At 33.7% G+C, this 17,228-nt stretch overlaps 1 protein-coding gene across 1 annotated transcript; it reads left to right on the forward strand.

Moving 5' to 3' along the window:
* The first annotated feature begins 1,413 nt into the window (after positions 1–1,413).
* On the forward strand, positions 1,414–17,157 carry ints9 (integrator complex subunit 9). The gene is made up of 17 exons (XM_058754896.1): positions 1,414–1,555; positions 1,819–1,946; positions 3,454–3,514; positions 3,622–3,684; positions 3,784–3,923; positions 4,163–4,249; positions 4,946–5,066; positions 5,156–5,290; positions 7,503–7,614; positions 7,695–7,875; positions 9,011–9,071; positions 9,168–9,339; positions 10,035–10,159; positions 10,248–10,415; positions 11,246–11,344; positions 12,544–12,681; positions 16,776–17,157. The coding sequence occupies exons 1-17, from the start codon at positions 1,547–1,549 to the stop codon at positions 16,950–16,952; spliced, it is 1,977 nt and encodes a 658-aa protein (XP_058610879.1). The 5' UTR covers positions 1,414–1,546; the 3' UTR covers positions 16,953–17,157.
* Positions 17,158–17,228: the final 71 nt, after the last annotated feature.

Consider the following 17,228-nt stretch of genomic DNA (forward strand, 5'->3'; position numbering starts at 1 on the left):
TTATAATTTTTCTGTTTTATTAAGCTCATTGTTTTATTACTGTTTTATTAAGTTCATTATTTATTTGTTTCTTAGTACCAATATTCAGGAGTAAAGTACTGTAGTATTTTATTGTAGTATTTGTCAGACATCTGTCTTTTTGTAAAAAAAAAACTAAAAAGACACAGTGTGGGGGGTAACGCATTACAAGTAACGCGAGTTACGTAATCAGATTACTTTTTTCACGTAACTAGTAAAGTAACGCATTACTTTTCAATTTACAACAAAATATCTGAGTTACTTTTTCAAAAAAGTAACGCCAGTTACTTTGTTTTCCCATTTATTGACTGACAAGTCTCCTGTCCCCATGTTGGGAGAAATCAGAAGTACAGAGGCGTTGTGTGCGCTGTGTGAACATGATCTTACTGTAGTTCTAGACTACATTAATTCATCTCACTCGCAAAAAAACAGATTTAGTATTCCTCAAAATGAATTAAAACAATGAAATGCAAACTCAGAATATGACGCAAACCTGCAATAATTAAATGTTAAATAACACAAATGTATCTAATCCCATTTTATTGACCAATCTTTTTTGCTGACCTTTGATGATCCGGTTCAACCATACTAATAAGCAAAAATGACTTTAGATAAACTAACAATTGTGCTTCATTGTTTTGTTTTTTTATTGCTGAAGAGTGTTGAACCTTCTTCTCCTGCGTTCTACTGACGTGAATTTACTTTTTCTTCCGCCTGAGGTTTATTCATTACACTTTTTGGGCTTTTACATTTGCTATAAATAGAACTTCTTATATTAAACACAAACAATCAAGAAATCAAGTAAACAATATTGTAATGCATTACTTTTAAAAGTAACTTTCCCCAACACTGAAGACACATATGTAGGAAAATCTATACGAAGCAAAAAGCCTGGCTATAACTCAGTGCTTTGAGGGTCTTTTGCAGGATGATTATTATATAATCATCATATATATTTCTTTATATTATAAAATATTATATATAAATAACAAAAATGCAAGGCGCTAAATAAACAAGGAAATGCTGAATTTTTTAAAATAGATCAGATAAAATGACAACATATTAGAACAAAAATAATTACATAATTATTTATATAAATACATAAAATATATAATATTGTAATATATAATATAATAAATATATATAAATAACAAAAATTCTTTAAACAAGCAAATAAATCAATAAATAAGGGCATGAACAATGTTAATAGCTATGTTAATTATTATTATTATTATTTATTTATTTATTTATTTTTAATTTTGGGGCCTGCCATTGTCGTAATATTCTTTATCTTATTTATTTATTTATCTTGCAAAGCCAGAAACTCTCTTTATTAATCCTCTGTTTACGCACAGTCGTACTGCAGTGCCACGCCCGAGCGCTAGGAGGCAAATGCGCGCCTGTCGTGAGCTGAATGACACTCAGACATACAGTAGAAGAAAAGACATCAGTCCTGAATGTTTCCCGAGTTGTAGCATCACAGAAAACAAGAAAGCTAGGAAACCAGTTCAGTTTTTGAAGAGCAGACATGAAACTGGTGCGTATATGAGCGTGTTCCGTAAATACGATAAGCTTTGTTATGAGTTAAATCAGCTGCAGTGAGAGTAATACTGAGTCTCCTGCAGTAAGTGCTGATCTCTCTCTCTCTCTCTCTCTCTGTGTGTGTGTGTGTGTGTGTGTGTGTGTGTGTGTGTGTGTGTGTGTGTGTGTGTGTGTGTGTGTGTGTGTGTGTGTGTGTGTGTGTGTGTGTGTGTGTGTGTGTGTGTGTGTGTGTGTGTGTGTGTGTGTGTGTGTGTGTAGTACTGTCTGTCAGGTCATCCCACTCTGCCCTGTAATGTGCTCAAGTTTAAATCCACCACCATCATGCTGGACTGTGGTCTGGACACAACAGCAGCCCTGTATTTCCTGCCGCTGCCTCTGGTGCACAGGTCAGTGTCATGAACACTGATCACATACATCAGAACCTGGATCACTCACGATCAATATACACACTTTAATGTGCTGATATGAAATGGCATTTTAATTTAAGCACATGTGCATATCTCTTCGTATTTACAGTTGTCCTAAATATACACAACATACTGATTGTTTTTGCCTATGCTCTGTAAGGTGCTGTAGTGTTTACTGTAATGCATTTTGTAGTCGGTTATTCTTTGTATTTTGATACTACTTTACTGTATTGTATTTAGGTTTTTTATTGCCATTTATTGCCGTTTTATGTTCATTACTGCAACACTTCAGTTTGATTTTAGAGGATCAGTAAAGTTATTATTTACTACTTTAAACTGTTATATTAGTGTATTTAAATAAAATGATTAAATATTCAGTGTGGAAAATATGTGACCCTGGACCACAAAACCAGTCTTAAGTCGCTGGGGTATATTTGTAGCAATAGCCAAAAATACTGTATGGGTCAAAATTATCAATTTTTCTTTTATGCCAGAAATCATTAGGATATTAAGTAAAGATCATGTTCCATGATGATATTTTGTAAATTACCATAAACATATCAAAACTTCATTTTTGATTAGTAATATGCATTGCTAAGAACTTCATTTGGGCAACTTTAAAGCTGATTTTCTCAATATTTAGATTTTTTTGCTCCCTCAGATTCCAGATTTTCAAATAGTTGTATCTCAGCCAAATATTGTCAGATCCTAACAAACTTAAGCTTATTTATTCAGCTTTCATATGATGTATAAATCTCAATTTTGAAAAATTGATACTTAAGACTGGTTTTGTGGTCCAGGGACACATATCATTATTTTTACTAGGTTTTACATGTATTAACTTTTTATTAATATGCTTGGTATTAGGTTTAGATACACTAAATATTTTACTTTTACTCCTTTTTACTGAACAATTATTACAAATGAAAACTTAAAAAAATGAAAATAACATAACCATCCTAATTTTGATATTATATGATATGATGACGTTACATGTCTTAGACATGTATTATGTTTCTTATATCTTATATTCTCTCTCTCTCTCTCAATTCAATTCAATTCATCTTTATTAGCATGACTGTGTAACACAATGTTGCCAAAGCATTAACATATATATATATATATATATAACAACAACATAAATAATAATAAATAAAATCCATCTAAATAAATGAAAGGATAAAGTAAGTCAGTTTCGAGTTAATCATGTTTAACATCTAACATTGTGAATGGCTAATACATATATTGCAGCAATCTCTCTCTCTCTCTCTCTCTCTCTCTCTCTATATATATATATATATATATATATATATATAACATACATTATATCTTATATTATGTAAACATCTACTAGGGTTTAATCAATTAAGCGACAAAGAATCCCATCCAGTGGACTAAAACAATTAGATACCTTATGAACATGTTAGTTAAAGCTAAGGTGATTACTTTTTTCTGTTAAATTTTGATAAAAATAACTTTGTTACAGTCCAAGATTATCCAAACTCCCAGGATGGGTTTCCAAAGATGGAGCCATAAACCTGGAAAAAGTGAGTACATGTATGACACTGAAATAATCACAGTGCTCACTTTAAAAATACAAATTAATTCAAATATATTTCCATAATGATTTAATTATGTTGTGTGTGTGTTGTAGGAGTTGAAGGAATGCTCAGGACGTGTGTTTGTGGACTCGCAGCCTGAATTTTGCCTCCCTGAAGTAAATATTAGCTCTTTGACAGAAATAAAACTCTCCCTCCTTCTGTCCTGTCTGTGCATCAGACAGTGTTTTGTTAAAGAAATGATTTTACGTTTCCAGAAAGAGCTTCTGGACCTCTCCACCATAGACGTGATCCTGATATCAAACTATCACTGCATGATGGCTCTGCCGTATATCACCGAACACACAGGCTTCACCGGGACCGTGTACGCCACTGAACCCACCCTACAGATCGGCAGGTGCGCTTCTCCAACTCCAGCACCACCCTACACTACCACTTTTTTTATCAAACAAATGCAGCCTTGGTGAGCAGAAGAGACTTTAAAAGCATTAAAAAGTAAACCGACCCTCAACGTTTGCACGGTAGTGAATGCAACTTGAATGATCGAACATTAGCTGACAATTAATTCCTCACTTGATATAATGTAGAGTTCAGTTGATCTTGCAGTAAGATGATGTGATGTTGTGTGTGGTTCAGGCTGCTGATGGAGGAGTTGGTGACGTTCATGGAGAGAGTACCAAAGGCTCATGCAGCCACCTGCTGGAAGAACAAAGAAATACAGCGGTACTAAACTCACACTGCAGCTCATTCTGGCCAAAAGCCACCAACGCCAAACACCACTTTTTGTGACGCTTGAGGAGTCTATGAATGAGAAATCCCATTAAGGTGTCAGTGTGCGTTTTAGGTTGCAAATTAATTTTTTGTAGCTAGATATTGAGGATTTTGTCTTTTTAAAGATATCTTTAATATAATAATATACTTAATTCAATTTTAAATGAACTAAATAAAATGTAAAAAAATATATACTGTAATATAATAATACTTAATAATTCAATGTAAAATTAACAAAATAAAATTGATAATTATATTTCATTAATTTTTTTTCTGTTTATCAGATAGACATTGTGGATTTTGTGTTAAGGACATCAGTAATATAATATAAAATAATGTAATTCATAATTATATAAATGAATAATTTATATAAAATTATTATTTTCAAGTTACTGAATAATAAAATTATTAAATTATATGTAATTGTATTTTTCTAGTTCATTGGCTAAATATTGTGGGTTTGTATTATTAAAGACATCTGTAGTATAATCATTTATAAATAATATATTTATTAATATAATGTAATTAATAATTGAAGAATTATTAAATTATTAAAATAATTGTAATTAAAAAAAAAATCATAATAGTCATTGGAAACGTCACTGATAATCACTGGTTTGAAATCTCATAAAGGTGTTTGTGTTTCAGGTTGCTCCCGGGGCCTCTGAAGGACGCGGTGGACGTCTGGAGCTGGAGGAAATGTTACAGCATGCAGGAAGTCAATTCTGCCCTCAGTAAAGTCCAGCTGGTGGGATACTCTCAGAAAGTGGTGAGGTCCTGATTTCGACACTCCAGGCTAAAATGAAAGGGATAAATCCATCTAAACTCCTCAGTTTAATCTGTGTCTCTGTCTGTCAGGAGCTGTTTGGAGCTGTGCAGGTCACGCCATTGAGTTCAGGATATTCTCTGGGCAGCTCAAACTGGATCATTCAGTCACATTATGAGAAAGTGTCTTATGTGTCTGGCTCGTCTCTGCTCACCACACACCCTCAGGTGATGCCACACGCACACAAATCACAGCAGAAACGTGCCGTGCCATGCCTGCCCACACAGCATTTCAGTGCCGTCTGAGGCAGCATCACATGTATCCTTGAGAAAGAACATAGTCCCTTAAATCATGAAAAAATCATCCAAGTTGAGAGAAATGCTGATTATTAATTCATTCAGAAAAACCATTAAAAATCTTTTTCTTTTTTTTTAAACTGGAATAAAGCTAAAAAAAAAAAAAGTAGTAAATATTAGATGAAAAACTTACACTTAAACAAGCAAAAATTAGAAATGCCTTGGCAACTAATTAAAAGGAGAGAAGTTTAATGTTTTGGATTAGCTTTTATTTTTATATTTTCAATTTTCATTATAATTTTTTAGTGTATGTTTTAGTATTTTTGTAATGTGCTTTTGTCTTTTTTAATATCATTTTATATAGATTTATTTTAGATTTAGTAATTTTAGTACTTTAATTTAAAGGGGTCATATGATGCGATTTCAAGTTTTCCTTTCTCTTTGGAGCTGTTTGTACATAGATAAGATCCCTGAAGTTGTCACAAAAGCAAAGAGATATTCTTTATAAAAGTTAAGACTCGACCACGCCCCCCTAAAATGGCTCATTCAAACACTCCCCCACGTCTACGTCACGGTGTGGGGAGATTTGCAAAACACCGCCAAAATGTATACGCTAAGAAAGAGGGTGTGATTGTTTTTTATTCTCTCTGTAGTATTGTTGTTGCCGCCGGCGCCATGTCCTGGAGACGCTGTGTTTCGTTGTGAAAGCGAAACTACTTTGTTTGGGCTTCCAAAAGAGGACACAACTAGAAATCAGTGGTTAAGTTGTATTTACAACACTGCTCCAGAACAGTTCAACCCAAATATTGGAGTGTAGTAATATAATTACATTTAACGGAGGACTATTTCCTGAACCTGGGAGTATCCTGCCAGCTGCTCAAAGACTGTTTCTATAAAGTGGGGCAATTCCAACTTTGTAGGGACAGTCTGGAGCTACTGACTCACAGCCTGTATGTTTTCTTATTTAAAGAATTTGCCACTGACTATTCATACGCGAGTTTTGAGCAGTGTAGAGTAGCGCAAAACGTTTCTCCGATCACAAATGCAGACATGGTAATGTTTATGCGGCACGATGCAACATGACGCGTAAAAAAGTTATTATAATTAGTAATTATGTCCCCACTGGATGCAACAAATGCCTCGTTTATAATGGGTTTTATTGTTTTTGTCTCGTCGCGCCGGGACACGACATCACAATACGGTAAGGGGCGTAACATTTCCGTCTCAAGCTTGAGGTATTCGGCCAATCACAACGCACTGGATAGCTGGCCAATCAGAGCACGCCTCGCTTCTCAGAACGATGAGCTTTGGAAAAAGCGGCGCGTTTCAGAAAGGCGGGGCACAGAGGAGCAACAATAATGTACAGTATGTGGAAAAAAAATTGTTTTTTAACTTTAAACCACATAAACACATTGCATTACACCAAATACACAAAATAATGTTCTTTTTAGCAACGTCATATGACCCCTTTAATAACACATTAATAATAATATAGAAATGATGAAATATATAAATAACTCTGGTCGAGTGCTTTTTAGAAATGTTGAAATGAGAAAAATTTGAAATGTTGCCTTGGCAACTAACTGAAATGAAATAAGTTTAAGTGCTAAAATTGCTAGAACTAAAACTGAATTAAAATAAATTATTTAAAATAAAAATTCCAAAAGCACATAACGAAATTATTTACACTGAAAATCGAAATATAAAAACAAAAAAATTAAATATAAAAATTAAAATTCTAGTTAAACAATTAAAAATAATACAAATTAGCGAAGCACATGAAGTTGCTATCTGAAAATACAAAAAAAAAAGCTAATTCAAAATATTAATAAATACCATAATAGTATATAAATAATAAATAATGCTGGTCAAGTAATATGTTTTCTAACATGACATCAATTGTGAGATTAGTCACTTTAATAATAATGAATCTTTTTTTGTTAACTGAAATAAAGCTGAAAAATATATAAATATTAGATGAAATGCACTTTGTTGACATCTACTGTGAGCTGTGAGCTGTTCTCTTAGGATGCTGCCTGTGTAGACAGTATGCTGGACAGTAAGACAGCTCATTAGGGTTTTCACCTCTGGTATAAAACATCGTTTTTTCATGGGTTTCTATTTCTTCTGTTGTGTGGTGCAGCCCATGGAGCAGAGCTCTCTGAAGAACAGCGACGTGCTCATCCTGACAGGCCTGACCCAGATCCCCACCGCCAACCCAGACGGCATGCTGGGAGAATTCTGCAGCAACCTGGGTGAGTTTGACACAGCTGCAGCCTGATCCACTGTGTTACATAAGTGCGCGTCTGACTCAGAGTGTTTTCTCTCTCCTCAGCCATGACGATCCGTGCCGGCGGGAATGTGCTGGTCCCGTGTTATTCGTCCGGGGTCATCTACGACCTGCTGGAGTGTCTGTATCAGTTCATGGACTCGGCTAACCTGGGCACCACCCCGTTCTACTTCATCTCCCCCGTGGCCAACAGCTCGCTGGAGTTCTCGCAGATATTCGCAGAATGGTACGATCGCAAACCGCTTCCAGTAATGTGCTTGATTTAAAATTAAGAGAGAGAATGGCTTTCCCATTTCTTAAAAAGTACCATGGTGATCATAGTTTCTGCCAAAATACTATAGTTATTTTAGTAAAACTGTTTGGTCACAGTTTCAGTCACCACTGTCATTGCATTCAGTCCATCAAAATGACTTCAATCATGATAAATGTTCATACAGTTATGGGGTCCCCATGGTCATGGAAAACCATCAACAAGTCATGGAAAATTAACATCTTCTAGATATTGTGGGTTTTGTTTAATGAAAAACACCTGTAATAATATATATTAAATTATTATATAAATAATAAATTATTATTAAAATCAATAAATTGTATTTAAGTTTTTTTTTTTCTTGTTCATCAGCTAGATATTGCGGGTTTTATTAAAGACATCTGTAATAAATAAAATTAAAATATAGTTATTAATTGAATAATAAAATAAATAAAATTATATTTAGTGTTTTGTTCATCAGCTAGATATTGTAGGGATTTTTATTAAATACATTTTAAATATATAAAATTAAAATCTAATATAATAATTGAATATTAATTAATAAAATCAAATTATATATGTTTTTTTTCTTAGTTCGTCAATTATGTATTGTGGATTTTGTTTTATTGAAAACATCTGTTATATGTAAAATATAATTCAGAATTTAAAATTAAAATTAATAAAATAAAGATATATTTAATTACTCTTTTTTTCTATAAGTTTTTTTCTAGTTCATCAGCTTTATATTGTGGGCTTTGTCTTATTAAAGACATCTGTAATGTAGTATAATATAATTAAATGAACACAATTACATATGATTTTATTCATTTTATTCTATTTGTTTGCATTTCATTCTCATATTGTGGGATTTGTCTTATAAATGACATCTGTAACATTTAACATTATTCATAATTGATTAATTTCTTTAAAAGGTTTTTTTTTCTTTTCTTTTCATCGTAGTCACTGGAAGCATCACTGAAGTTCACTGGTTTGATAATATGCTGGCAGATACTATGGTTACCATGGTAATTGTTCATTATTGCTGTGATATTTCTATAGATGTGCTCAATAATAGCTCATTCTCTGGCTGTTTTGTGTGTTTGTGTTGAAGGTTGTGTCAGAACAAGCAGTCTAAGGTCTATCTGCCCGAGCCGCCTTTTCCTCACGCAGAGGTACGAACCAAACTCTGCTAAATCATCAGAACGCAGACCTGTACTGACACACAGCTGTTTGTCGCTCACTGACTGTCATGTGTTTGCTTTCTGCAGCTGATTCAGACCAATAAACTGAAGCATTACCCCAGCATTCATGGAGATTTCAGCAGTGAGTTCCGGCAGCCGTGTGTGGTGTTCACCGGTCACCCGTCCCTGCGCTTCGGGGATGTGGTGCACTTCATGGAGCTGTGGGGCAAATCCAGCCTCAATACCATCATCTTCACCGGTGAGACACAGCATATCACTAAACATATCAGATCTCTTATTCAGTGAGGATGCATTCAATTGATCAAAACTGACAGTAAAGACATTTATAATGTTTCAAATAAATGGTGCTCTTTTCAACTTTCCATTCATCAGAGAATCCTGAAAAATAAAATGCATCACTGTTTCCATAAAAATATGAAGCAGCACAACTGTTTTCATCATTGATAATAATCAGAAATGTTTAATGAGCAGCAAATCGGAGGGATCATGTGACACTGAAGAGTGGAGTAATAATGCTGAAAATTCATCTTTGATCACAGCAATAAATTATATTTTACAATATATTCAAATTGAAAACAGTTCTTTAAAATTGTAATCATATTTCACTATTTTTACTGCATTTTTAATCAAATAAATGCATGCTTGGTGAGCAGAAGATTAATGAACACCATTCACCCCAAAAGGAAAAGAAAAAATAAGACCCATGACTATTTTTAGGATGGTTACGATTTTTTGCATCGATTGACACAGTATTTCTTCTTTTCTACAAACAAATATTTTTCATAATGATGCAAAGTGGAAACCCATTAGAATGTCTAGAATGGTTGCCATGGAAACTGGGATGGAAAAATGTGCTGGAAAATTGACTTGAAGGGTTTCCAGGTTTCCCTGAATGTGGTGTAGTTCTGAAACGCTTTGAACTCTGACTCTCAGAGCCGGACTTCTCTTACCTGGACGCTCTGGCTCCGTACCAGCCGCTGGCCATGAAGTGCGTTTACTGTCCCATAGACACACGGCTCAACTTCCACCAGGTGTCCAAACTCCTGAAGGACATCCAGGTACAGTCGGAAGGTCAGATGTCCTCAGTGTGTCCATTAACACATGAAATGATTGAACTGGCCTCGATCGACTCTGTTGTCCCATCAGCCTCTTCATGTGGTGTGTCCGGAGCCGTACACGCAGCCTCCTCCAGCTCAGCCTCACCGCTCGGACCTGATGCTGGAGCTGCAGCCTCCACCCATGGCTTACCGCCGCTGCTCCGTCCTGGGCCTTCCCTTCAGACGCCGCTACGAGCGCATCCACCTGCTGCCTGAGGTCTCAACAGCTCTCTAAGATTCAATTTAATCACACACTGACAGATGAACTGCTTTTTACCATGCTTTAATATCTAATATTCCTATATTGAATTGGCTTTTAGTTTTAGATTTTCAGTTTAGTTTCAGTTCAATTTGTATTTTTTTATTCATTTCTGTTTTAGTTTTATTTTATTTAGTATTTTAACTTCAGTTAAATATATATAACTGTGAATAGTTTATTGAATTTTTTAGTTTTAGTCAGTCAGTAATTTTAGTATTTAACCTAAACATAGTTCAGTTACTTGCCAATGTAACATTTCTAATTTTGATTAAGTTTGAAATTTTCATCTAATATTAATATTTTTATTTTTTATAAAAACAGTGCTATTTTCATATTATTTATATACAGCTATAATGTTTAATATTGTTTGAATTGGCTTTTATTTTTGTATTTTCGGTTCATTTCGATTTTAGTGCTTTTTCATTTTATTATTTTTTTACACATTTCTAGATACATTTATTTTAATTTTAGTTTCATTTCAGTAATTTTACCATTTTAAATAACTTATTTCATTTAGATGACAAAGCAAATGTCTAATTTTTGTCTAGTTGAAGTTGTTCATCCAATACATAAATATATATATATATATATATATATATATATATATATATATATATATATATATATATATATATATATATATATTATACTATAGTTTTAGTTTTTGTTAATTATAACACTGGTCAAAAAGCTTAAATTTTTTTTTTTAAATCAGTTCTGTATAGTGATTATTTGCATGCTTTAAATATATATATATATATATTTAGTTTTCTCCTGTTAACCTCCAGCTCGCCAGGTCTCTGGTGCCGTCAGAGATTAAAGCGGGCGTCTCTGTCGCTACAGTGTCTGCGGTTCTGCAGTCCAAGGACAACAAGCACGTTCTGCAGGTCAGTGAGTGTGTGAACATAGCATATGTTCAGTGTGACAGGCTGATAAGCCGTGACCCGGCCTCGAGTCGTGATGAAGTTTGCCCATATTTTTCTCTACATTGTCTGAAGCTTTTTTATAACGCATTATAACCAACAGCATGGTTTGTAAACTACAGCGTGAACACACAGCTCATTCTGACATTAAAAATGCAAAACGCCCTTCCCAGTTTACTCAGGTTTTTTTTTTTTTTTTTTGGAAACTAAAACACAAAAACATCTCATGATGTGTTACAATATGCACATTTCTATGAAAAAACTATGCAAAAACCACACAAAAATAAATAAATAAAGATACTACTACTGCTACTAGTCATATTGTAATTTCAAATTTTAACAATGTAAAATTAATATTAGTCAGTTTAATTGATTTTAATCACTGGTTATACACACACACACATAAAATAATTAAAACAAATGAAAACAATGAATATAATTACAATACAAGTTTATCGTATTAGTTTTAGTTTCATAAACAAAAAGCAAGGCTTTTTGTCACAACCGTATTTGCAAATTTTAATGTAAGTAATGTAAATAAAAAATAACAAAATTATAAGATAATTGGTGATGATGATGATATTATATAAAAAATAATAATATAATTAAATTAACAAAATAATTAAAATACCATTTAATTAGCAGTTTTATATTCTAAACAAAAAGTATTTGTCTTTGAAAGCAATGCTTTTTCACAACCATGATAAAAAATAAAAATAAAGAAAGGTTCATGTGAGTATTGTAAATAACAAACAAAAATATAAATTAATAATAATAATAAATTAAAAATGATCATTTTTAATAGTAATTAAAATAACTAACAAAAATAATTAAAATACAAATTTATCAACATAGTTTTTTAAAAACAATTTAAATGTTGACTATGTTGAAAACTAAACTTTTTTTTTATCCAAACAAAAAGCAAGGCTTTTCACTTTATTTTCGCTCACTGCTCTCAAGGCTGATTCAGCAGCTTCGTCACCAACATAAGGGGAATTGAGAGAAAATAAAAATAAAATGTGTGGAATACGGTTTATACCTTTAAGGTGAAAAACATACTTTACAGTCTTTTCATACATATGTGTAACTAGAAGCATTTGCATTATCTCAGGCCTAAGAAATAATGTTGTTTTTATACTCGTGTGTGTGTGTATGTAATGTAGCCGGTGCCCAAGCCTGCTCCGGTGCCGCCCAGTAAGAAGAGGAAGAGGGTGATGGAGGAGCCACCGGAGGTCTTGAACCCCAAACCTCTGCTGAGCGGGGCGGTTCCTCTGGAGCCTTTCCTGGCCATGCTACACAAGGTACAACACACTCCATCTGCACTCTAACCAGTCAACTCGCTCTGTTAAACAGGGCTCAGAGCGCCTGTAGGTTCAAGTCAAGCCAGGACAGGAGTTTGACGAATGACTCGCAGTGTCTGTAGTGAAATGCGGTCTGTGTGGCACCCCGGGGCACTAGAAAGAGAAGCGCACACCTGACGGAGGTAACTCAACCCGCATGACCCACTGACACACACAGATCTGCAGCTAGAATGTCCCGCCGGTGGCAGAAAACACAGAAGAAAGAGAAATCCAGCGAGCGCCATTAGCATGCAGGGGAACGGCAAACTCCTCATTTGCTTTGGATCCCAAACGGCAGATTCTGGCAGCGCTTCTGCAGGCGTCCGGAACATCGATTAGACACTAATTAATCTGGAAGCCAAAATGAATTTCTCTAATGATTGTAAAGGAAGGTGATCCTGCTGAAGGTGACTTTGTGAGCTGCTAATGAAGTCGCTGGGTTTCTCAGAGAAGTGCTGCTTTAGTGCTGATGATGCAGGTGTGCTGCAGATACTGACGCATTATTAGCAGGAAAGTTGATGTATTTTGATGCATTTGATCAAGTATCATCATCTACAGAACAATTCTGCAACAATCAAGGTGACTTGATTTATGAAGTTCCCAAAACTTTTTGGTTCACTATACTTTAATTCATAGCAATTTTATTACGTGAACATTTTTAAAGGGGTGGTTGATTGCGATTTCACTTTTTAACATTAGTTAGTATGTAATGTTGCTGTTTGAGCATAAACAATATCTGCAAAGTTACGAAGCTGAAAGTTCAATGCAAACGGAGATATCTTTTAAAATTATGGCAGTTTAATGCCTACAAAAACGGCTCGTAGGGACTACAACAAGCTACTTCCCGGGTTGGTTACATCACAAGGAACAGAGCGGTGTAGAATAAAGGTAAATTATGTGAAATATAATGCGTTTTTTTTTTTTAAACGAAGCATTAACACATGTTAGACTGCACCCCATAAACACAATCAAGCCTCGAAAAAAAACCAGTTAACCACCCCTTCAAAAAACAAAACAAAAAACTGCGACAACATGAGTGCATAATATACTTTTTTATTTTAGTATTACTTACTATTTTAGTATTGCTTATATACAACTATATAATTTATGCATATTTTGAACTAAATGTTTTATATTTTTAGTTGTTATTTTAATTTTAGTTCAGGTTTTAGTCATTTTATTTGGTAATATGCTTTTGTCAATGTATTTCTGTATTTTTTTAATATTTCACTTTGATTTATTTTATTTCAGTCATATATATATATATATATATATATATATATATATATATATATATTAGGGATGCTCCGATCAGGATTTTTGCAGCCGATACCGAGTACCGATTTCTTGTCATGGTGATCGGCCGATATCGATGCCGATTCTGATGCTTCAAGCTTTATATAACATATGTAATAATGTTATATAAATAATCACCAAAAATATTCCTTATACAGTGAACATTTTAAATCCTCTAGTATTTTTATCTAAAGCCAAACACGCTTCGCGCGCCGGCGCTAAGTTCAAGAGCTGCAGTAACGCGGTTATTCTAACAACAACAGAAACACAGTGAGCAGCAAAAAATTATAGATTACTTTCACTAAAACACAGCAGAAAACAACAATGAGAGAGAGAGGATAAAATAAATAGAAACATTTAAACTCCAACATGGAGAAGTCTAATGTAACTCATAAGGTTTAATACTGTCCAATAACACTGAAGAGGAAGAAGAACTAGAAACATTTAAACTACTGAAAGAACAAAACGTTTGATCTACGGGCGATGCGGATAATCCATGGGTCAGATAATAAAAAAAAATGCATTCTGATTATTTGCGGGTGGATAAAACAAATCATAAATGATGCAAATATTAACTAATTTTTTAAAAACATTTTTCATCAGGCAGATGATTTAATTTGTGTGTGTTTTCGTCTGATCGGGAAGTTGCAGTGACAGAAACAGTGACATTCCAGATAAAGTTTGAAAGGAGTAAAGCCTGTGTTAATGCTATTGAGTGGGATAATATGGCCAAAGAAGATATTTTTGTTTTATAAATAAATGTTCATTTAAAAGCTGCCCACGATCAACGTATTATGTTACTGTTACCCCTTACGGCTCTGACGAGGTTTTCCGTCCTCCACGCTGTGACAACTCACAAAAGACTATTAAAAGCAGCGCGGAGAGCCGTGGCGGATATAAACACAAGCACTGACTGAGCTCAGGTGCCCGTGGAACGTCCACCATATACGTCCTCACGCATTGACGTCATCAAATTGCGATCGGTACGTGAGATCGGCCAAATGTATGAGTACCGATCCAGTCATAAAATCTGATTATCGGCCGATGCCGATCGATCGGAGCATCCCTAATATGTATATATACATATATGTGTATATATAGAATAATAGAAAAGAAAAATATTTTATTTTAAATATTGTATAAATTTTATAAAATATTTTATATATTTAAAATAAAATATTTTTCTTTTCATTCAGCTTTAATGAAATGTATTTTTGAAAGTTTTTGATTTAGTTAATAACACTGATCTATTTATTTTTTAATTATTTATTGTCCATTTTGATGCCTTGTATAATACTAGATTGGTGCATAATATAAAATCTTTAAATCGTATATAAATTTATATACTTTTAAAAATAATTTTAGTATTACTATTTTAGTATTACTTGCATATATTTGTAATATTTATTCATATTTTAAATTGGCTTTTATTTTATATTTTCTGTTTTCATATTCATTTGAGCTTGGGTTTTAGTCATTTTATTTGCTTTTATTATTTTTATTTTATTCTTTTTTTAAATATTTATATTTTGCTTTTTAACTTCAGTTTTAACAGTTTATGGTTTAGTTTTAATAATTTTAGTGCTTCAACCTATTTTCAGTTAGTTGCCAAAAAAACACAAAACACCCTAGCAACAGGCAAAATGTCATAACAATGGCCTAGCAACTGCATAGCAATGTAACAAAAACTCAAAACACTTAAGCAATGTCCTGGCAACCATCCTCAACACCCTAACAACCACAGAACAACATGCAATCACATTTCAACAAAACACAAAACCGAATTCTGATTTTACAGTAATAATATCGTGATGATCTCATTCTCTCACACACATCTGAGTGTTCTGAGGCTCTCTGCTGAACGTCCCGCTGAGAGCCTGTCAGTTCGACCGCAGATGTTATCCCGCAGTAACTCCAGCATTAACCATCATCCTGAGAGCCGACGCTCAGACGAGCCCAGCGAGCGAGACAAATAAACACGACTGAGCCAGTTAAAGCTAATCAATCCCCAGATGAACTTGGAGATGCATATCGAGTGTTGTGCTGGAGTAATTAACATCGCTTACAGCTCTCTGTACAAATCACACAGGCCAAGATCAAATAAAGTCAAACTGCAAAAAAAAAGAGAAAATTGTAATAACGTGAATTGTCAATGATAATTGAGTTCAAAGCAGTGTTATTTGAAGTAAACTTTTAACTGAAATTAAACATTTCTCATTTTCATTTAGTTTTACTAAACTAAAACTGAAATAAAAATGAATGAGAACTATGGACAAAAAAAAAATTGAAAACTTTAAAAATGAAGTATAAAATTAATTCAGAATATGAGTACTATAATAGTATCTCAGTTGAACTGTATTAGTAGAAAAATTAGTAAAAAAAAAAAACAAATTACAAAAAATTACAAATTAAAATTTTAGTTAGTAATATTAATAAAACTAGTGAAATTAGTCAAACTAATTGTATCCCTATGATATTGTATTGTGTTTGTGTGTGAATTCTAATTTACATATTTCAACATTCTATTTCTAATAAGATTTTCATTGAATATTTATTTAATTTTATATATTTAATTGATTTCAACTTTATTCTAATTCCCAAAGTGTTTAATAGTTATTTTTTAGTTAACAATAACAAGCAAGGTTGTACTGCCTTATATTACAACAAAAATAATATGTGAAACAACTCATTACGCAACACTAAATGTTTCAAATGCATGCTATTTACAGCAGAGCTGTGTTGAATCTCTCTGCTCGCAGAACGGCATCACGGAGGTGAAGGTGGAGGAGACGGCAGACGGGCACATTCTTCACCTGCAGACGGAGGACGTGCTCATCCAGCTGGAGGAAGATGCCACACACATCATCTGTGACAACAACGAGCCGCTGCGGACGGCACTCAGAGACCTGGTGCTGCGCTTCCTGCAGAAACTGTGACCTCTGACCCCAGCGCTAATCAAATGTGACTGTAATAAAACTGCATCTGCGCATCCCGAGCTGGAAACCAGGATCCAGGACTACTGTGTGAGGCTGATGAACTGGTTTAGAGGTGTTACTGTTTAATTGACGTTTGGATGGAGGCTTTTATTTGTGTTTTATATCATTGTAAAATAACTTTTGGAATAAAACTTGTTTTCTGTAATTGCTCAAGCCTGTTTTTTCTCGCAATTTAAAAGTCATCCTGAAATCAAAATGATCATATTGAAACTCACA

The sequence above is a fragment of the Onychostoma macrolepis genome, chromosome 20 (genome assembly GCF_012432095.1).
Source record: "Onychostoma macrolepis isolate SWU-2019 chromosome 20, ASM1243209v1, whole genome shotgun sequence".
NCBI lineage: Eukaryota > Metazoa > Chordata > Actinopteri > Cypriniformes > Cyprinidae > Onychostoma > Onychostoma macrolepis.